This window comes from Brachyhypopomus gauderio, chromosome 14 (assembly GCF_052324685.1).
Source record: "Brachyhypopomus gauderio isolate BG-103 chromosome 14, BGAUD_0.2, whole genome shotgun sequence".
In the NCBI taxonomy this organism is placed as follows: domain Eukaryota; kingdom Metazoa; phylum Chordata; class Actinopteri; order Gymnotiformes; family Hypopomidae; genus Brachyhypopomus; species Brachyhypopomus gauderio.
Genome location: NC_135224.1, coordinates 5,940,813 through 5,964,317, shown reverse-complemented (window position 1 = coordinate 5,964,317; position 23,505 = coordinate 5,940,813). Strand labels below are relative to the sequence as shown.

The 23,505-nt window shown below is 42.7% G+C and overlaps 2 protein-coding genes and 1 long non-coding RNA gene across 6 annotated transcripts in view; 2 read left to right on the top strand and 1 right to left on the bottom strand.

Moving 5' to 3' along the window:
- LOC143474515 (Fc receptor-like protein 5) overlaps window positions 1–23,505 on the top strand; it is a 94,907-nt gene that overhangs the window by 16,337 nt on the left and 55,065 nt on the right. The gene's annotated exons all lie outside the window — the stretch shown is intronic.
- Window positions 1,895–14,625, top strand: LOC143475429 (Fc receptor-like protein 5). The gene is made up of 13 exons (XM_076973289.1): window positions 1,895–1,930; window positions 4,943–5,297; window positions 5,614–5,889; window positions 7,151–7,429; window positions 7,597–7,842; window positions 7,926–8,030; window positions 8,236–8,337; window positions 8,457–8,498; window positions 8,673–8,750; window positions 9,044–9,097; window positions 12,294–12,365; window positions 12,839–12,901; window positions 14,240–14,625. Exons 1-13 carry the CDS (start codon window positions 1,895–1,897, stop codon window positions 14,245–14,247), a joined length of 1,716 nt encoding a protein of 571 aa, XP_076829404.1. The 3' UTR covers window positions 14,248–14,625.
- Window positions 14,890–21,510, bottom strand: LOC143474526 (uncharacterized). The gene is made up of 4 exons (XR_013120807.1): window positions 21,380–21,510; window positions 21,225–21,267; window positions 20,089–20,301; window positions 14,890–19,662 (listed from the first exon to the last, which is right to left on the bottom strand). It is a non-coding gene; the product is annotated as an uncharacterized LOC143474526 (long non-coding RNA).

The window sequence follows — 23,505 nt, the reverse complement described above, 5'->3', positions numbered from 1 at the left end:
TCAGTAACCAGCACCCCAGTCCTTAACACCAGCTCTCAGTGGAAAGTACAGAGAAGAGATAGACATCAATAATCAGTCCCAACATGCATCTACACGATTGTCCACCACAGTAAGGACAGAGGGAGCTGCACAGATAGGTAGGTAGGTAGGTAGGTAGGTAGGTAGGTATATACTTTATTGATCCAGAAGGAAATTTAGCAGCCAGTAGCAGTTACACAATACAAACATAGTACAAATCACAGTAATAAGAGTGGTACAGTATAAACAAAAAGAAGTACTGGAAGTACGTACAATCACAGTCATAAAAAATATGACTATATAAGTGTGCAAGTATCACGACCGAAGATAAGAGGTAGTGCAGTACAAGAGAAATTCGGTAAAAGAGAAATTCGGTAAAACTGAAACTAGTATGTGCCATGTCCAGTAGTGCAAATATACGGGATGTACAAAAAAGTGTTAAAGTGTCCAAGAGTGTGAATATACGGACTTACAGTAAAAAAATGTTCGGGGTATACAGTAAGATGACCAGTGTCCAGAAGGGCAGATGCACCGTAAGGTTATAGTGCAGGTAGCGAATTAATAAATAAGCTGTTGTAAAACAGAAGAGACTTGTTCCTCATCTGTCCTCTCCCCTCTTCCGACTCCACTGGGAGGAGTTGAAGAGTCTAATGGCTATCGGGGCAAAGGATTTCTTGAGACTGTCTGTAGAGTTGCTCTGAGACAGGAACCTGCCACTGAACTTGCTCCTTTGGTCCATAATGATGGTGTGCAGTGGGTTATCATCATCTTCCATGATGGAGAGCAGTTTGTGCAGTGTTCTCCTCTCTGCCACCATAACCAGAGAGTCCAGCTCCACACCAACTACAGACCCTGCACACCTGACCAGCTTGTCCAGTCGCATCTCGTCCCTCCTTTTCATACTTCCTCCCTAGCACACCACTGCATAGAAGAGACAGCTGGACACCACAGTCTGATAGAACATCTGCAGGAGCTTCCTACAGATGTTGAAGGACCCCAGCCTCCTCAGAAAGTAGAGCAGGTTGTGGTCAGATTTTCCCAGATGGGGGAGGGGTGTGGCGGTGTATGCGTCCTTTACATTGGAGTAAAGGAGATCAATAGTTCTGTTTTTCCTGGTAGGACAGTCAACATACTGGTGGAAAGCAGTGTAAATGTAAATTTGCCATATTTTGTCAATTGTGATTTTTTACACCGCAATCAAAATTTGTCCTCCGCTTTTTACCCATCTGTGCAGATAGAACACACACACAAACACACACACTAGTGATCACTAGGGGGCTGTGGATCACATGTGCCCAGAGCGGTGGCCAGCCCTAGCCCGGTGCCCAGGGAGTAGTTGGGGTTAGGTGCCTTGCTCAAGGGCACCTCAGTCATGGCCTCTGGGTGGCGAACGTAAGTTGTTGCCGGGGGGGAGTAACTCATTGAATCGTAGATATGGATCATCAGAGGTAAAAAAAAATAGTGTTTTTTTTTCGGCGTGAGAAATTGCAAGTGTGGCATGAGAGCGTGTGAAGATGGTCAAATGCGTGTGTCTCACGCTCATTGCGTGAGAGTTGGCAACCCTGATATTTCATTAGCTAACGTTACCAGTCCTATGGGTAAAACCAATAAGCTGTTTAGAGTTTAGCTGCATGAACACAACATGCTTAACTAGCACTTGAATGTCGAGATCCATCACACTCTGGTGACACTAAAGGTGTCAGTAGCAAAAATTACTCACTTCTCATACAGAACCAGCAGCTGTTCACTCTCTACTTCCTGTGTCAAACTGTTGCTTTTGCTCCTCACCAGCATATCTGCACATGCATATTTAATATTCTAAATTATTCAGTGTATAAGTTCCACATATTATTGCTGTCAGTCAGTCAGTATTAGGATGGTATGGAGTTCAGACTTCTATCTGTGTTGCTCTGTGAGTGAACTATGTCTTTGTCTTCATTACAGTGAATGATAATATGTTGAAATAAATGGTTTATGATGTTGATAGTTGATTATATCAGAAGTTTAATTTCTCAGTTTGAACATTTGTACTTTGTTAGATTTGTTAGGCAGTGTTTTCAGCACTTCAATCATGTTAGTGACGGTATCAGTTGCTATGGAGATTAAATGAAAAGTGCAATGAAATTGTCTTTTTTACATGGTACGGGATAAAACGGTGAACAATATGAACGTTTATTCCTTTGAGTCTTCCTATGAGTATCTGAGAATAATGAATGTGATATTTGAAGCAGCATTAGCACAGATTCTGTGTAACTTGAGATGTTTTATCAAATTCAGATCTGCAGGCATTTGGAGCCTGTGATAGTGGTGAATATTTCCAATAATGTCCTGTAATACTGGTGAATATTTCCCATTAATGCATGATGTCTTGTGTTTCTCCACATTTCTAGTGCTGGTCCTGTTCATCTGCAGTGTACAAGCTCAAGGTGATTCACACTCATATCTTCACTTAGAGGGGGGTACGTTTATTCTCAAGGGCCAATGGGACTGCAGATGTTAAAAGTACATGCACAAAACAATATGACCAAGCCCAGTATGAATAATCCACTTACTGAAGATTTAAACTGCTGGTTCGGTGGAATCAGATGGGTCTCCTGGTTGGAACAAAAACCTACAACCAGAGCCCTTAGTAGACTGGTCACCCAAGATGTACTGGAATATTTCATTTGTATTCATTGTCCATCTGGAGATCCACTCAGAGACAGGAAACAGTGTTTGTGTGTCATAACTCACAAGCACACAACCACCAACTCTGTGTTAAAACAGAAACTGAAAGAGACGTTTACACACGTTCACACTTTGAAAAGGAATACCAGCCACAGACACACATGAAGAGGGGAGAGAGAAACAGGGAGAAACTAATACAAATGTAAATGAATTACAAACAGTGGCACACATGATCTGCATGAAGACAACATGCTTAACTAACACTTGTGTGCTGAGTTCATTCACACTCTGGTGACACTAGCGGTGTCGGTGGTGTTGGAGTGCACCTGTCTCACCAGAGTTCAAAGGTCAGAAGAAACCAAATTTAGCTTTTCTCATTTATCTCCTAACTACAGATCAAGAGCATCACACCATTGGTGACCGAAGAACTCAAATAAATCCTCAGGAAAGAGATAAATCCTCAGACCCAGACAAAGTTAATTAAATGAATAGATGCACAAAGAGAGTAGACAGGACCAGACAGCACCTCTTCACATATATGATAATGAATAAGATTCAATAGAAGAATAATATTTATTTATTATTGACACATTCTAATCAAGTTTTCTAAGTGATTTATGTGACGAATGGTACTCCTCATGCTGGTACATGTAAAAATTCTGGCAGTGACATTCTAAACTTGTATTACTTGTTAAACATCCTGCCGACTACGCTGGTTTGCTTTTTAGGGGCAGTCATGGTCCTGTGGTAGGGAACTGGTCTTGTGACCAGAGGGTTGTGGGTTCATCTACTAACATCTACTTATATAGTGAGAGAATCTCATTAATTCAACATTATATCTCAACAGATAAACCCAAACCAACCGTGAGCGTGAGTCCTCAGAGCTCCGTCTACACTGGAGATACCGTTATTCTGAGCTGTGATGTGCAGCCATCTGTAGGATGGACATTTTACTGGTACAGAAAATATGCTCATGCCACAAATTGGATTAGGGTAGCTAAATACACAAAAACAATAAATCAGAAAGAAATTCATGTAGGAATTTTCAAGTATGGTTGCTATGCGCAGAAGGGAAACTTCAACACATATTACAGTGATGTTGAGATCACAGTAACAGGTATGCTCTACCTTTTCATATTTCTAATACTTTGGTTTTTATTTTTTTAGAAAATGTATTTAGAAAAATATGCAGCATGTGTATATAAAAATAGTTTTTAATCATGATATAATTTTGAGATCATTTATTCATTTTGGAATGCAAGACATTAGCCTAAACACAAAGTACAGCCATCTGATCTAGGAGAGATCACTCACATCTGATCTAGGAGAGATCACTCACACATCTGATCTAGGAGAGACCACTCACATCTGATTTAGGAGAGATCAATCACATCTGATCTAGGAAAGATCACTCACATCTGATCTAGGAGAGATCACTCACATCTGATCTAGGTGAGATCACTCACATCTGATCTAGGAGAGATCACTCACATCTGATCTAGGAGAGACCACTCACACCTGATCTAGGAGAGATCAATCACATCTGATCTAGGTGAGATCACTCACATCTGATCTAGGAGAGATCCCTCACATCTGATCTAGGTGAGATCACTCACATCTGATCTAGGAGAAACCACTAACATCTGATTTAAGAGAGACCACTCACATCTGATCAAGGAGAGATCACTCACATCTGATCTAGGTGAGATCACTCACATCTGATCTAGGAGAGATCACTCACATCTGATCAAGGAGAGATCACTCACATCTGATCTAGGTGAGATCACTCACATCTGATCTAGGAGAGATCACTCACATCTGATCAAGGAGAGATCACTCACATCTGATCTAGGTGAGATCACTCACATCTGATCTAGGAGAGATCACTCACATCTGATCTAGGTGAGATCACTCACATCTGATCTAGGTGAGATCACTCACATCTGATCTAGGAGAAACCACTCACATCTGATCTAGGAGAGACCACTCACATCTGATCTAGGTGAGATCACTCACATCTGATCTAGGAGAGACCACTCACATCTGATCTAGGAGAGATCACACATCTGATCTAGGAGAGACCACTCACATCTGATCTAGGAGAGATCACTCTCACATGCAGGACATGGTGTAGCAGTACAGATGGATTAGTGAAGATATAAATAAGGAGGAGTCCACAATCCATAATGTTTATCAGATACATAAACACGATTATTCCTGTATGAGAACACAGTCAGCAGAGCTAAAATACTCATAGACCAGTGGAGCTCTCAAACTGGTTGGACTGAGTGTAGTATATAGATTTGTGACAATAGAAATATTTTGTTGTTTTTCCACAGAAAGACCAACAGCTGTGGTCTCCATAGAGCCTGATCCACAGGTATTTGTAGGAGAGACTGTCACTCTCAGATGTAACATAGTGGGAGGAGATGTCACTAGGTGGCAGTACAGCTGGTATGAAGAGGGATCAGACAGACATGTCCACAGTGGTCAGGTGTACAAAATCAGTTATGTTACAGAGTCGCATGCAGGTAAATACACCTGTAGAGGAACAGAGGCAGGAGGATCCCGCAACTCCCACACCAGTTATGATGTTACACTGACTGTATCAGGTGAGTGTGATAATTTCTTAACCTCATAACCTCAATCTCATCTCACCATGAGCTCACTATTTATGTATTGAGAGAGATTAGACATGTATATCATTACAGTGCTGTAGTTTTTAGCTTCAGTCTGTCTGAGTTAAATACTTCACTGTCAGGTTCAGGTCACCAGCAGATCAGATCAGCATCAGTTCCTCCTCAGGTTGAGATGTTACATCCTAGTATAGTGTGTGTCTCTGTTAAATCATGACTGTGGTAAAGCTTCTGGAAGCAGTGTGTGAACTCACTTTATGTCCTGAACCATTTGATTCATCTCCATCAACAGTGAAACCGAAACCTGAACTCACATCCAGCTTTCAAGGAGCTACACTGATAGGAAACCCAGTGACTCTGTACTGTAAGCTGGAGCAGTCTGCTGGGTGGAGGTTTTACTGGTCCAAACACACACAGAACCCGGAGAATGAGACCAGCACTGAAACCAGCTCCACCACCATCAGCTCAGTGACGCCCTCTGATGGAGGCCAGTACTGGTGCAGAGGAGGAAGAGGAAACCCAGTCTACTACACACACTACAGTGATGCACTCTGGGTAAACGTTACTGGTAAGGGTGTTTCTGCTAAGTGATAGTATATACTGGTGAACACATGAACAGCATCCTTATAGCAGAGGAGACACAAGGCTGGTTTAGACTGATGGGCTGATGACTGCACAAAAGAAGCTTCACTGAGTTCCAGCTACAGACACAGGCAGGATCTCCCAGTGGCAACATGTGTCAGTACCAGCATAAGTGGAGGAGCAGAGCACCACCTTTAGACTGGAACACAGTGTTACGATCCCAGTACATAATGTTAATAATATAGTGTTAAGATCCCAGTACATAATGTTAATAATGTTGTGTTAAGATCCCAGTAGAGTTAATAATGTTGTGTTAAGATCCAAGTACATAATGTTAATAATGTAGTGTTAAGATCCCAGTATATAAGGTTAATAATGTAATGTTAAGATCCCAGTACAGTTAATAATGTAGTGTTAAGACAATACAACTACGGTTAAGTTGTACACTACAATATAGTGTTAAGAATATTATAGTTATTATACAAGATAATACAGTTAGTAATATGGTGTTAAAGATAATACTGTTAACAATAGAGTGCCAGATAATACAGTAACAATATAGTGTTAAGAAGACAATAAAGCTAACAGTGGTGTTACAAAGATAAAACAGCAATACAGTGTTACGAAGATAAAAGGTAAAAGTACACAGTGTTGCAAAGATAATACAGTTAATTCAGTAAAACCCTTTAATTACACTCTTAATAAGAAGACGCAGTGTTAAGTAGACAGCACAGTTAACAATATAGTGTTGCAGAATTTAACAAAACATGAGGAGTAGAGATCACAATAGACACTAATTAACAATATAGCAATGTTGTTACAAAGATAAAACAGTTAGCAATACAGTATTATGAAGATAACAGTTAAAAGTGCACAGTGTTGCAAAGATAAGGCAGTTAATTCAGTAAAACCCTTTATTTATACTCTTTATTTATATGTTAGGAAGACGACACGTTTAAGTAGACAGTACAGTTAACACTACAGTGTTGCAGAATTAAAAACTACAAAAGGCTCAGAGTGACCAGAACATGAGGAGTACAGATCTGAGATCAGATGTGTGCTGGTGTGTTTGGGCATTCACACTGTTTGGTGTGGTAAAGTAAATGATGTTATTTTAATGGACTGCCTTCCTCCTGAGTATTTTCTATCAGTTTCCTTGTAGTATAGTGAACTGTTAATTTATGTAGCTTTAGTTTTTCCAGTATTGAGCAGCTTTCTACAATGTCTGATCTTTCTGCCTTTGACAGGTGTGCCTTCTCTACTGTCTCTGATCATCAGTCCCAACAGACGTCAACACTTCAGTGGTCACTCTCTCTCACTGAGCTGTGAGGACCAGAGTCACTCTACTGCATGGACAGTCCTGCAATACACACAGAACAGGAGTGTGTCAGATTGTTCATCAGGCTGGGGATCAGTTACAGGATCTACATGCACCATCAGCTCTCTCTCCACATCCCACACTGGAGTCTACTGGTGTCAGTCTGAATCTGCAGGGAGCAGTAATCCTGTCAACATCACAGTGCATGGTCAGATTTCAATACTTTTATTTTATTTGAATCCAATATAAGACTAAACATAGAATACAATAAATCTACAACATTTTGTTTGTAGTATTAAATTAATAATATTTAATGTATGTGAAGATACCTGTGTGTATTTTCCACACTTTGTTTTCTGTGTCTCTTTTTCACAGATGGTGATGTGATCCTGGACAGTCCTGTCCACCCCGTGACTGAGGGAGATTCTCTCACTCTACGATGTTTATGCAGCCAGACACCTTCAAACCTCACAGCATCCTTCTATAAAGATGGATCACCCTTTCAGACCCAGACCACAGGACAGATAACCATCCCTGCCATCTCAAAATCAGACGAGGGTCTCTACTACTGTAAATACCCAGAGAGTAGAGAGTCTCCACATAGCTGGGTCTCAGTCAGAGGTGAGAAATCCATCTCTTGATATTTGATTTATTTTCCATCATTTCAGAAGACCTAAAGTGCTCTGAATGTACATTTATTTTAGGTTCTGGGTCCAGTGATGTACCAGTTGGATTAATCGTGGGACTCTGTTTAACCCTGTTGTTCATTATCTTACTTATCTTACTCTGGAGCTTTAAGAAGAACAAAGGTTTGAAAGCAGACACTTTCCTGTAGCATGTGGTAGTTTTATAGACTATCTAAAGACAAATGAACTCTCTACACCATGGTGAATGTGCTCTTCAGTGTGATATCAATAACTTTATAATTTTTCCCAAATGTTTAGCGAATACACATTAACGACAGACCATGTAAGTGATTGTGTTAACTCTACTGCCGTTTTACTGTGTAAGAAGGTTCAGGATCTCCGTCTCCCCCTACTGGACGTCAGCAGAACACTAGCCAGAGCTGCTCTGGGCCTGGGAGTTCTCTTTCAGGACCTTCACTGCTACAGCCAGGTTGGTCTGTGTTTCTAATGAACCTTCCAGCTTTTGTGTGTGTGTGTGTGTGTGTGTGTGTGTGTGTGTGTGTGTGAAATAACACATTTATTTACAAGGCCTTATTTCCTCTTTAATAGGCAGTGATCAGGTTTATGCCAACGTTGGTAATAGGATTACAGGTAGAGATCATCTCAAATTAAATTTGACTCAATGGATGATTTTTACTGCTTCATCCAACGATGACATGCACACACTGTGACTAATAAAACACATGAGAAATTACAAGAAATCTGTATGTCTTTGAGATTTATCTTTACTACTTATCAAATTGATCTGATGTCTGGTTTTGATAGCAGATAACACATCAACAGGACCACAGGATGGAACATATGCCCTAATTGAGTTGAAAAACTACAGACGTCACAGTAAAGGTAAATACCACTGACAACACTTAATGATAAATTAGACATAAAAAATGCTATAAATTCTTCTCAAAAACTCTTTTCCTCTCTCTCTCTCTCAAATCATGTTCATGTGATTTGACTGACTTTTGATGTAATGTGTTGTGCAGCAGCACAAGGTCACCACATTTATCATCTTCTTCTCTTGACACAGTAATGCCACACAATGTAATTTTAATAACAAAAAAGCACACAGTGCAAATTTAAAATGATATGACAGTAGAATGAAAAAGAGGGAAAGCTGTCTATTTTCTCTTTAATAGATGATGGTGCAGGACCCAGCGATGTGATTTATGCTGAAATTGAAATACAAACAGGTAGGATTGTTGGATTTGTCGTGTACACACACACACACACACACACACACACACACACACACACACACACACACACACACACACACACACACACAAACACACACACACTCTGCCTGGCCAAAAAAGTCACTGCCTGGATTGAACTAAGCAAATGGGTAAGAGGTAAGAAAGACATGTGCTGTGGTCGTGGAAAAGATGATAATCCGTTTCAGAAGGGGAAATTATTGGCATGCATCCAGCAGAGAAAACATCTAAGGAGACTACTGAAATTACTAAAATCATCTAAGGAGACTACTGAAATTACTAAAATCATCTGAGGAGACTACTGAAACTGCTAAAACATCTGAGTTGACTGCTGAATGTGACGATGGGGTCGTGGCGAAGGATGAGACACCGAATCCTCCTTTAGACTGACGTCACTTTTATTTTAAATAGAAATTGCGCAATAGCGCACACGGAACACGTATACATACACACTGAGACGTGTAGACTTTAGACAACGACGAGCACAGGAAACTGACAGACCACATTAGCCCCATGTGATTACGAGACGATTCACAGGTGAGACACATTATTCACACAACATAGCCTTCACCACAGAGTTCCGCAGACGCAGACAAAGCACGTGGACAACGTTTACACACGCCCAAAAGGGAGGGGCCGGGGTCCTCAACGTGACAGACGCCCCCTCCAAGGGCACTACCCGTCCCGGGGTGCCAACAGGACCGAGTGCCCCGAACCCACGACGATGGGCGGATCCGACGCGCTCAGTCCTGCGTCTGGGAGGTGACTGCCCTCGGGGAAGCGTCCGCCACGGACCGCCTAGAACACCCTCCCTGGGAACACAGGGGAAAAGACGTTAGACAACGGCACGGTTACAAAAACACAAACAGGCACGCTTACACACATAGACACAAACGGGAAGAGGGGGTTAGGTACACAGACGGGTAGACTTACGAACACAGGCACACACACACATGAAACAGGCGCCAGGCTGCATGCCAGAAGGAGAGCGATGAGGGGAGTGAGATCGGGAGCCACTGGTGCTGCAGGCGCTGCGGTGGGCGGTGCTCCTCCTGCCCTTGCTGCATACCCTCCACCGGGCGCAGCGCGGCTGGCGGACGCGCCTGGTGGAGCGCGGTTGGCCGACGCGCCAGGTGCAGCGCGGTTGGTCCCAACCCTCGGTGGGCCGTACGGGAATCCCTCCTCGCCCGGGGATCTCCCTCCGGACCTGGCAGTGGGAGGGGCCTCCTCCGTCTCCATCTCCTCATCACTGCCACGGCTCCAGCTCATGGGCTGTCCCGAGCTGCCACCCCGGGAACAGTCCATGTCGCTGGCTGGGGAGAGCTCGGGGGACGAACCCGCCTCTGGACTCCTCCTCCTCTTCACCGTCCCGGCGGACAGTTCCGAGGGGGAAGGGCTCTCCTCCTCCTCCGTGTAGGAGCCCTCGGACGGAGGGTACTCCCCATTCTCCTCCTCCTCCCCACCGTCTTCCTCGGGGCATGCGGAGCACTCTGACGGGGAGGGGTACTCCTCCTCGTCACACTCTTGCTCCTCGACCTCTTCCTCGCCCTCCTCGACGGGGGGAGAGGGAACCACGGGCGGAGGGAGGTAGTCCTCTTCCTCTGACTCCTCCTCCTCCTCTTCACCGTAGTCGACGGTGGAGACATCGTCTAGCGACGGAGGGTAGGCTTCCTCCCCCTCCCCACCGTAGTCCACAGTGGAGGTGGAGTCCTCAGACCGAGGATAGTCCTCTTCCTCCTCCCCCTCGCTTGGCGAATCCTCCTCCCCAAACTCGCTCTCTGGAGTGCTCTCCGTCGAGCAAAGCACGAACGCACCCATCCTCAGAGGCGAGGGTTTGCGGGAAGGAGAGGGGTGTCGCTCTCGCCATATCCGCCGTGCCTGCTCGAGGAAGTTGTCCGCTATCTCGGGGACGGAGGATTCCCGAGCCATGCGCAGCATATAGGCGCATAGCGGGTCCTGCTCCATGAGCTCGGGGTTGGCGGTGGCTTGGCAGCGCTGGCCAGGAGAAGAGGCGCGATGGCGCCGCTTGCTGGCTCGATTGCCCCTCTTAGGTCGGGAGGCATAGCCCGGCATGGTGTCTCACATGGCTCGTCGTTATGTGACGATGGGGTCGTGGCGAAGGATGAGACACTGAATCCTCCTTTAGACTGACGTCACTTTTATTTTAAATAGAAATTGCGCAATAGCGCACACGGAACACGTATACATACACACTGAGACGTGTAGACTTTAGACAACGACGAGCACAGGACACTGCGCGAGCGCACATTAAATAGACAGACCACATTAGCCCCATGTGATTACGAGACGATTCACAGGTGAGACACATTATTCACACAACATAGCCTTCACCACATAGTTCCGCAGACGCAGACAAAGCACGTGGACAACGTTTACACACGCCCAAAAGGGAGGGGCCGGGGTCCTCAACGTGACACTGAAAGTGTTAAAATTGGGTTAAGAACTGTCCAACGCATTATTGAAAAGTGGGACAGAGGGGACAGTGGGGAAACATGGTCCTGGAAAGAATGTGGTCAAAAAAAAATTGGGGGTATGCAACTCGGGACAGTTAAATATTGTGATGTTGCAGAAACTTGTGGAAACAATGCCACGGCGAGTGCATGCAGTAATCAAAGCTAAAGGCAGTCCAACAAAATATTAGTGTGTGACATTTCTTGGCCAGGCAGTTACATACCTGGAAACATGTAAATTTTTGGAATGAATTTTGAGCAAATTTTGTATTTTAGTAGTTCAAATGAAAACTGTCACTGTGTTGGTTGTTGCATGAAGACTCCCCAGACTTCAGCGTGTGTCCATCTCCTTATCACTCTGCTAACTCAGCATTACACACGTAGCAAAAACAATAGTGACACTGTCTTTGTTATATAAGTGTTAAGATGGCAACTGAATTTAGACAATATATAAATCTTTGTAAAGACTGTATTCATGTCTTCTCTGGGAAATTAGAGACCAAACAATACCCATAATTTTAATTTGTTAAGACCAGTATTCTGTATTTAGTTATGCAGCAAAGACTTACTGAAGACTACAGGGTGTGACTGGCCAAGGTCTGTGGTAGGGATGTCTGAATAATGTACTTGGAGGGTCATTAATGAAGCAGTATGTTAGTAAATGACCGTGGGGAAAGAACAGGGTTTATTTTCTTTTATAGATGATGCAGGACCCAGTGCGTTGACTTATGCTGATATTGAAATAAAAGACAATAAGAAACCAAAAGTAACAGGTGAGACTGTGTGAGACTACGTGCTTGTGAGTGAAATTGAGAAAGTATATGTGAATGTAAACTGTTGTGTATTATGCAGTAAAGCACTTTGGTATTTAATAGACTAAATGGTTTCAGCTCCTGTAACATAACATGGCAACTACGGAAGCTGTTCCATAAAAGGAGACATTGTTTGTGGTGAAAGCTCACTCCTGTGTGTTGTTGCTTGTGGTGAAAGCTCACACCTGTGTGGTGTTGTATGTGGTGAAAGCTCACTCCTGTGTGGTGGTGTTTGTGGTGAAAGCTCACTCATGTTTGTTGTTGTTTGTGGAAAATGCTCACTCATGTTTGTTGTTGTTTGTGGTGTATCCTCACTCCTGTGTGTTGTTGTTTGTGGTGAAAGCTCACTCCTGTGTGGTGGTGTTTGTGGTGAAAGCTCACTCCTGTGTGTTGTTTGTGGTGAAAACTCACTCCTGTGTGTTGCCCACTGTTAGGGAAGACCAGAGAGGCCAGTGGGGGTGCGTGTACACTGTACTCAGAACTGAAACAGACGTCAGGTAATGGTGAACATTACAGCACCACAGCTCTGCTTCATAAACACCAGACAGTGGTAATGGGCACAACACCACTGATCACCATGCCATATGTTGGGCACATGAGGAAAACATTGACTTGTGTATTGACTTTTGATATTTTTGTTTCTTTTTTTGACCTATATATGTATATGTATAACTACACAGTACTAGTACTGTAGTCTAGTACAGTACTAAACAGTACTATAGTATAGTGCCGTACTAAATTACAGTACTATAGTACAGTACATACCAGTCCTTTTGCTCTTCACTGTACATCTTGGACACACATTTGCATAAATTTTAACAACCATGTTAACAACCATAACCACAAAATTAGCTAAACTGTGTAAAACATTTAATGATAGGAGACAGGGTGAAACAGTGTATATGATGGGGGAATGACTCAAGAGATTAATGAGTCAGTGTTTATGTTAATATATGGATATGTCTATATACATATGTATCTCCTTTCATATGCGTAGAATATCCATAATTTGACAATCCCTTTCTCAGTCCAGTAGACTAGATTACTGTAACTCCTTGTTGGCTGGCATTAGCTCCTCCTCACTCCATAAACTTCAGATGGTACAAAATTGCTGCTCGGCTACTCACCTGCACTCCTGACTACTTCACACCTGTTCTCCACCATCTCCACTCATGACCACATCACACCTGTTCTCCACCATCTTCACTCATGACCACATCACACCTGTTCTCAATCATCTCCACTCCTGATCACATCAAACCTGTTCTCCATCACCTCATCACACCTGTTCTCCATCATCTCCACTCAGGACCACATCACACCTGTTCTCCATCATCATCTGGAGAGTGTTGTTGAGTTTGTAAGGATAGAGAAGTTCAGACATGCAGGATGGAGTGAAGCTATTAAAAGTTTCACAAGTGAGCAGAAGGACATTGACTCAAACGTGATATTTTACAGGAGGCCTAGTTGAGATCTTTGAGACCAGGTGTAATATGGTTGTGATAGCGAGTGTGAGTGAGAAGGCAGGGAGCAGCATTGAGTCTGGACCATCTGGAGTCCATCTGGACCATCTGGAGTCTGTGGAGTGAGGAAGAACTGATCCCTGCAAGAAGAGAACAGTTCCTTAACATTTCCTAGATTAACCTGTAGGGCATGCTTAAAGAAGTGCCCTATAGGACAAAATAAATTAGCATTTAAAATGAACATTTCTCAATGTTTTACACACTGAGGCATGATGTTTGCTTTTAAAAACTTCCATTCAATCTCCACAACAACGTGTGTTGTTCTTTAAAGTAATTTGTCAAGATATTTTATAAAGTTTCTTTCTCTTCTAGGTCTCTAAAGGAAGAGGAATATTGTGGAACTTAAAGAGTGTCAGAGCTGCCAGTGTCAGGCTATATCAGCATGTGCTAACAACTATGCTCAGTGTAGTTTTTGGAGATCATGTTGTTGTTCAGTTCCCTGTGGTCTTGCTGTGCTCAAGCTTTTTCAAGGTCCTGTTTGTGGTTTTAGGGAACAAGAGGAAGCAGGATCTAAACTGAAGATATTTGGGTTTATATACCCTAACCTTGCCAATTTGGCCTTCCAGTATATACAGTATAAGATAAGATAAGATAAGATATACTTTATAAATTTATTACTATATAAATCCAATCAAAACTGCACAGTCAAAAGAGTAATGATGCGTTATTATAATTTTCGGTCACCATGATCATGCTAATGTTTTTATAATGTTTTATCACCACATATATAATTATAAAATTTTATTTTTATTGATCACATTGAAATTAGTGTTATTCTTGTGTGAAGGTATTTTTCTCAGTAGAAAGCACCTTTCTTGTGTTCAGCAATGAGCGGAGGGTCACGGAGGATCACCTGGTACTAATCTTCAATTGAGAGTAACACTCTGCAGAGAAGTGTGTGGCAGGGAGCTCCCGGAACAATTGAGGAACAAACAACTCTCTTGCAAAAAGGAGGAGTTTATTCGCACAGGCAGGCTGTATCTCAAATGTTCAACAGATGAGAGGGCGCTCCTCTCATTTATACATACACAGACCATCCCTGTGCATGCAAGCAGCAGGGTGGGCTCAATGTTGCTATTCTAACATAGGCAATAAATTCTACCATATATGGAAACAAGCACATTCTTTCTCACGCAGGCGTGTTTGTGCAGACTGAGCATAACTCTTCTGTATGTAGCATAGCAGACGGGAAGCATAACACCTTGAGAGGAAATGATAAGCCTGTCTCTGGCACATAGAGAACTTTCACATGCAGGGTGAGAGGTGTGAAATACGGTGGCAGGGGTCACAGAGAACATAAAAAGGACACAATGTTCACAATGTTCTGAGTCACAGTAGACATAAGAAGACATAATATTCCTTCATCTTGTATATAACTTTAGTTATTCCCTTTACATAAACTTGTGTTTGCTAGCATAAGAAAAGTCTTGTAATACCAAAACTGAATTTATAGGGCAATTGTCACAGTGAGGAGGCCGGGCCGCCACCCGAGGGCACGTGCACCCACTCACACACCTGCACAGCACTGTAGGTACCATGCTAAACCAGCAGGTGGCAGTACCACTGGCAACACATTGAACAAGCTTGCTTTGACGGAAGAAAGGGTGTATCTAAAGTACGTGGTTTCCAGGTACTTAAATACCCTGATCAGCCATCAATCTCTCTCTCTCTGGTTTGACCGACACCGAGGTTAGACCTATTAAAGAGAGGCTCCGCCATTTCTCTCTCTCCGGTTTTCTTTATTGAGAGCATGCGAACTTTGATACGACTAACAGCAAACAGCTGAGAGTCATACTACTTAATTAATGAGCCCGAGTTACGGTACAATCTAACCATCAACTGATCAACGTTACCGCAGCAACAGATTCACCGAACTACTTCAATCAAGCTTGCTGACGCGGCCACACTGACTGAAACAAAGGCGATCAATTCCCTGTTAAACCGTGAACGAGACTCTCATTCCTGGACTTCATATCCAGAAGGACGTTTCCCAGCACACCTGGACGACGTCACTTTATCAACGAGGAGCCTGTGGTGGAAATTCCCACCTAATTCAGGGAGGACGACGAAACCACCAAAAATCCTCAACACGTGAGAGTCTTACCGCTGGGCATAGTTTATAAAAGGGCAAAGTTACTTGGACTGTAGAGTTAACCAAGTTTTCTGTTAATACATTCTGAATGTGTTTAACTTTATTTTCATAATCTTCATCAAGATTTGTATATACAAAGTTCTCTTTGCTGTGCATGCCACCATTTTTTATTTATCTGATTAATGGACAACTTGTAGTCTTCCCCATTCTCAGACACACCACATTAATTTTTAGTTATTAAGCTAGCTCCATTACTCTTTGTTCTGACCACGTTGGAATAAACCAGCTGAGCTCATTAACATACAGTCGCGCTGCTCTACTGTTTAAAGTCGGCGCCATTTTAGTTGCTTTGTTCTCTATAGGAGAACTGAAACTACAACCCCCGCCTCCTCACATGCGCACAAGCGCGTGCGCACACTACTCTCCTCCCCTTTTTACACACACACACACACACACACACACTAGATACCCAGTCTTCACTGTTAATATACTGATACCTGTTGATGCTGTTTGTGTTTTAGAATAGTTGGTTTTAAATAAATGTATCATTTATTTTCACCACATTGTCTGTGTTGATGTCATTCAAAAGTGGTTGATGCCAAAACCTCCAAAGAATTCATAGTTAAATCCTTCAGATACCAAACCATTAATTACCTTTAGTTGATAACTAAACTTGTGGTTCTGGTATAATTAGAATATGAGACTGATTCTAAATTAATGAGACTGATTAATAATTAAGGTAAAACAAATTATATCTACTTTAAAGGATTAGTAGGTGCAACCCCTACAGCACACTCCCTCTAGCACTAAACCACTCCCTAGGTCCCAATCACCGCAATACTAACACCTGTGTCTAAGTTCCACCTGCAGGAGGTAAACTTCCTGGGCTACACCATCAGGCCAGGTGCTGTGCACATGCAAGCTGGTAAGGTGGAGGCGGTGGTTGGTTGGACACAGTCTCACATAAGGCACGAGCTCCAAAGGTTTCTGGGCTTCATGAATTTCTATAGATGGTTCATCTGTGCGTATAACCAAATTGTGAGGCCTTTACCTGATCTGTTATGCGGGCGAGCTAAAAAACTGTGCTGGACAGCAGAGGCGACAAATGCATTCGCAGAATTAAAACAAGCATTTGTCATTGTCCCCATACTACACCAACCTGACCAGAGTAAAGCATTTATAGTGGAAGTGGATGCATTGAACATCAGTGTAGGTCACCGTGGGGTCAAACAGATCAGATCACAAGAATCTTGAGTACCTGAAGAATACTAAGTGCATGAATCCAAGGCAGGCTAGGTGGTCGCTATTCTTTTCAAGGTTTTGTTTTCAAGTGACATACAGACGTGGCGACAAGAACCTGCGGACAGAAGCCTGGGACGCGCGGAGTCCAGGAGCGATGAACCTGTGCTGTCCCCGGACTGCTTCGTGGGATTAGTGGAATCCGCAATCGCTGCAGCTAATCCTCATCCTAGCTGCCCTACTCATCGAAGGTACATGCCTCCCGCTTAGCGTTCTGCCCTCATCAGCTGGGAGCACACCTCCATGGAGACTGGTCATTCCAGATCCAGTAGAACAGCACAACTGTTCGGGGCTAGATACCGGTGGCCGGGATTGCACCGCGATGTGCTTGCACATGTAGCCTCCTGCTCCGTGTGTGCTCACAGCAAAGTGCCATGCTCCCTGCCGGCAGGTAAACTCTATTCGCTGCCTATTCCAGAGCAACCGTGGACTCATATCGTGCTGGATTTCGTCATGGATCTATGCGCATCCAAAAATGGTGCAATTTCTCCCTCTGCCCGGCCTGCCCACTGCTTGGGAGACAGCGGATCTCCTGTTCCGATACATATTCAGACAGTTTGGGCTGCCTGAGGATATCGTGTCGGACAGGGGGTCGCAGTTCACCTCGCGGGTGTGGCAAGAATTCCTGTCAAAGCTGAGCATCACGGTGAGCCTTACCTCAGGATATCACCCACAGGCTAACGGACAGGTGGAGCATGCTAACCAAGAGATGGGGAGGTTCCTACGAGTGTACTGCAGCGAACATAAGGACACATTGTGCGCGCTCCAGCGAAGAGCCCTCCTATCAAGTCGGAGACGAGGTGTTGGTGTCTACCGAGGATGGGCGCTTGGGCAAAGGAGGCAGGCTTGGAGACCATTACGCAGGCCCCTACGTCATAGTTAGACGCCTCAACTCCATGACCTACAAGATCTGCTTGCTGGCGTCATTTGTCTAGAGCATTCCACATCTCCCCTCTAAAGCTATTCTGTGAGGGTCCCTTGGACAACGTGGAGGTCTGGGCACTGCCTTCTCCCCTGGAGCTGTCAGACGGTCCGGCAGCATATGACAGTTGGTGTGTATTGTGAAGCGGGTCTGGGAGTGGTGTAGCTGCAGCGCCTCTCTCTCCCCTGGGTGCTCCAGCTGGTTGTTCATCAACAGCTGGTGGGCGATGTCTCGTTGGGGCGGCATCAAGGTCAGGATCAGCTAAGGAGACACACTGGGACACCTTATTAGTATTTTCTCCATGCGCTACCTGCCTAACCTTCTTTTGCATATTAGCTCTTTTTTGAGCCTCCTCTAACCAACACTTGCAACATATCTTCCTTATTGTCATCAAAATACTTGCATGCTTTCTTATTATCCTTTTTAGGTCTCTCTTGAACACTCTGTATCAACTTTCTCAAATACACCACACTCAATGAGCCACTTGGCGCAAACCCACAATTTTCTATCCAGTATGAAACATGTTTGCAGCAGTCAGTACCATAAAGTCTATTCATCTGTTCAAAGAGGCTATTGGGATGTTGGCTGACATCAAAGTCATATATTTGCTGTTACTTAAACCCATCCTTTAAATGATCAAAATACAAATTGCTATTTAAAATACAAATTGCTATCAAAAATACAAATTGCTATCAAAATACACTTATTTACTGCTTAACATATATTTACATTTACATTTACATTTGCGGCATTTAGCAGATGCTCTTATCCAGAGCGACTTACAAAGTGCTTTGCTTCTGATCACAGAATACATCCTAGGTAATAATACGGATAGGCCAGGATTCAAGACACCATTGAGTCAAGACTACTACTACACTACAGGAGTCAATGTCATTACCAAGTGTTTTGCAAGTTACACATTTGCCAAGAAGCGCAAATAACCTTAGACAGACATACAATTTAAGAACAACGGCAAGTGGTATTAGCTGAGTTAGTGCTCTGGTAAGAACTCAACAAACAGGTGGGTCTTCAGTCTACGCTTGAAGATAGCAATAGACTCTGCAGTCCTTGCAGCTAATGGAAGATCGTTCCACCATCTTGGAGCCAGGACGGAGAATAGTCTGGAGCTTTGTCTTCCATGAGACTTTAAGCATGGAGTTTCAAGTCGAGCCAAGCTTGAGGTTCTGAGTGTTCGCTGTACGGATCGGCTTTTTACCATGGACATCATGTAGGGAGGGGCCAGTCCATTTTTGGCTTTGTAAGCAAGCATCAAGTTTTTATATCTGATGCATGCCGCTACTGGAAGCCAGTGAAGAGAGCGTAGCAGAGGAGTCACATGTGAGAACTTGGATAGATTGAAGACCAGTTGTGCTGCAGCATTCTGAATTAGTTGTAGAGGTCTGATGACCCGTAGAGGAAGACCTGCAAGTAGGGAATTGCAGTAGTCCAGCTTAGAGATTACTAGAAACTGCACAAGCACTTGAGTAGCTTCCTGTGAAAGGAAGGGTCGTATTCTCCGTATGTTGCAGAGGAGAAATCTGAAGGATCTGGTCAGTTTTGACACGTGTTGAGAAGGACAACTCGTTGTCCAACGATATTGGATCTCAGTTTAGTTCCAACAATGGCTGCGAATAGGTCTCTCCTATTGCCTCACACTGAATCGACCCAGGTCCTTAATACGTTAATGTACGTCTAATAATGGCCTTTTCTCTAGTTAGGCATCTAAATAGGCCTATTCTCTTGATAGGCGTTTTATTGCTCCCAGAGTAATATTCCTTTCCTATTTCAATGCAGGCAGGGATGCCTATTCCGTTGAAAACTACAAATAAGTTTTTTTTATTTACTTACGATTACGTGCCACCACCATGTTCTTTTTGCTCGTCGGATGAGGCAGGAGTCGTCAGTGAGGTCAGAACTTTCAGCTACACCCTGGCGGTACTTTCCCTTTAGCTTGTGGGTTTTCCATCATCCAGCTCAGTCCCAGACTGAGGAGCGTCCTCGGTGAGCTTCAGTTCATTCCTTTGTTATGATCCTCACTCATCCTGCCGACTACGCCAAATTCTGTGGTGGAATTGACAACAGAACAAAAGTTGAGGTCTTATAATATATTAAGCAATATTTATTTGATAGCAAGAGAGTAACTAAATATAAAAGTATAAAAGTATGATGTAAAGCTTACGCTTCATGCAGTAACTGAATTTTCTCTCTCGGTCCAGATTCTTATAGTCAAACTGTGTGTGTAGAAAAAAACTATGGATGCTGCTTTCCAGGGTCAGTTATCAGTTTCCCTGGGATTCAACCTTGCACTGTAAAAATTTCACTGTATATTAACAGTAAAATACTGGCAGCAGAGACGCCAGTATTTTACTGTTATTTAACAGTGCATCTACTGTAATTTATTTTAACAGTATTGTACTGTAAATTGAATTACAGTGTACTGAAAAAATTATACTGTAAATTAACAGTAAAATACTGGCAGCAGAGACGCCAGCATTTTACTGTTATTTTACAGTGCATCTACTGTAATTTATTTTAACAGTATTGTGCTGTAAATTGAATTACAGTATATCACAGTAAACTAACTGTGTATTTATGGTAAGTTTACAGTACATTGCTGCTATTTTCCTGTGGCTGTATTGTAATTTAGCAGTGTTGGATATGTTGGATGCCCACAAATACAAAAGTAGATTTCCAGATATTGCTGTAGTTTATTTAAGGTCCTTAATTATTTGTACACCTGAATTACAGTTTTATTTGCCTCACAAGCAGTGGCACACAATAACAAAGGGCAGCGTTGACTTACAGCAGCACAGAGAGTGTATAGTGCAACAGAATCAAGAACAGTTTACAACAGAATCAAGAACAGTTTAGTGCTAACTTAAAATGGCATCAAGAAAACTGTAGCGCTGGTTTTAACCTTCTGGAAGAATAAAAGCCAAAAAATTAGAGAGATAAAAGGGAGAGCAAACAGTGAAAAAACATACAAATTTCAATGTGCTGATATCCTCCATCACCGATGACAAATATCTATAAAACAACAAAGACATTGAGCAGAAATGTCAAAAAATGGTAAAATATCAAATAAAGCCAAACAGAAACTAGAAAAGGTTATATTTTCAGAAATGTGTGCTTGGTTCACCTTGAAAAAGAAGACAGTACTTGATGTAGTTAAACTAAGAAGATTGAAGAACAGTTGTCTTTTACTATTTTTGAGGGAGTAGCAGAAGTAAAGTAGTATTTCAAGTAGTTGAATTCAGGGGCGCAGATGGCACTGGGGACGGGGGGGGGACGGGGGGGGGGGGGGGGGGATGACGGCAAGAGGAGTTCTCAACCTATATTGGACAAATTCAAGAACATGATAACACCTTAAAGATTTTTACAATAAAACTTACAAAATTACTCAAAACAGAATCCAATATTAGTGGAACTTCAGTATGGTTAAACATCTGGTCATCCTCAGAGGCGGACGAAGTACTCAATTTCATTACTTGAGTCAAAGTACAGATACCACTGGTCAAATGCTACTCCGATACAAGTGAAAGTTGCATGTTCAAAATCTTACTTAAGTGAAAGTACTGAAGTACTTGCTTTTAAAAATACTTAAGTATTAAAGTACACCTTCCGTCACATTTGTAAAAAAGTTATAGTTTTTATTATATATTAAGTATTATACATCCTACCAAATCCTCTTTGGGCATAATATTCATACAGTCTTTGATAATAATCCATAAGGCATATTCCAATGATGTACATCATTCAGGTAGTGGTAGCAGAAAAGTTTAACCTACACTTTAGTTTAAGGAACAAAAACATTTTCTAAAACCACAATTCACTGATTAGCCTAGCCTAACCTGTTTAAGCAAATTATGTTACCATATTAAAAGTCAATAATAAAATGACGGTTTTCTCTCTTTGCTAGTTAGGTATTCAGTCATCCAATACAACATTATGCTACAGTCAATATTAACAAAGACAAAGTAAAATTAGCAGTGTGGCATCTTGGTAGTCCAACCTTGCTACAACCTTTTGCAGTATGGCTAAAGCCCGCCAACTCCATGCCACCCAACATGCTAACAAACTCTTTTCAAACTAGAAATCACAGCCACATTAGAATTATTGACATTAATTCTACACTGACATTAGAATGGAAACATTATTTGACAAGATTGGATTAACCCACACGGTTTCCCTTATTGATGTTTCCGTAGTTTGAATTACTTGCCAATATAATGTTAACATTATTTATAGTGATCCTAGCAGACCTAGCAGTGGAGTGAGCAGGCAAAGTCATTTCACTAGCCTTACTGCAAAGCTCCTCTGACTACATAGTCACTTAACAAAACATTTAGGCTGCATACCGTAATATACTTCCCTAGGTGGGACGGTGAATTTTTGTATGCAGTGATATAGTTTGTTTTTGGCAAACAAAGCATGCATTTAAAACGATAGGAATGATTCATCCGTTCAGAAAACTGGAACATTTTGTCGAGATACAGCCATGGGTGCAAAAGAGCATGCCAGGGTTGCCAGCTCTCACGCATTGAGCGTGAGACACACGCATTTGACCGTTTTCACACGCTCTCACGCCACAGTTCCGATATCTCACGCCGAAAAAAAATCTAGTTTATTTACCTCTGATCTATATCTATCAACCACCGGCGATCGCGATATAATACTTAATTTGTGTCCATTTTTCACCGCCCCGGTAACGTTCGCCACCCCCCGAACAACAATTTACACTCGCCACCAAGTCCAGGTTCAAATCTCCCTCCAAGCGATCTTGAAAAGTTGGCAACCCTGGCATGCTCCATCACCGCCGTCTCCGTTCATGTTGCTGTTATTTAGGAAAAGAACGACTAGCGACACCGAACTTGATTTTACACCTCACAGACACATCCTTGATTGCTGATAGGCTGTCACCTGTGAAAATACTATCGGGGGAGGAGAGGAGAGTTGTGTGTGGAAGTAACGAGTAACGAGAGCTGGACAGAAATGTAGTGGAGTGATAAGTACTGTATTTGTTATTCAACTGTAGTGAAGTGAAAGTCATAAGTATTTTAAAAAAATCAACTTAAGTAAAGTACAAATACTCAAGAACTGTACTTAAGTACAGTACTTAAGTAAATGTACTTCGTTACTGCCCACCTCTGGTCATCCTATACATCCAATAACCTTTGCACTTAAGTGTTGCAATTATTGTCTCACACTGGTCAACATGGAGTGGGAACTCCTCTTCCATCAGGCCTTAAAATTATCTTAACTTTC

Coding starts and splice junctions, on each gene's coding strand:
- LOC143475429 (XM_076973289.1), top strand. CDS start 1,895: ATGGTATGGAGTTCAGACTTCTATCTGTGTTGCTCT. Junction 7,430..7,596: donor TGTCAACATCACAGTGCATG/GTCAGATTTCAA, acceptor TCTTTTTCACAG/ATGGTGATGTGATCCTGGAC. Junction 8,031..8,235: donor GAGCTTTAAGAAGAACAAAG/GTTTGAAAGCAG, acceptor CTGTGTAAGAAG/GTTCAGGATCTCCGTCTCCC.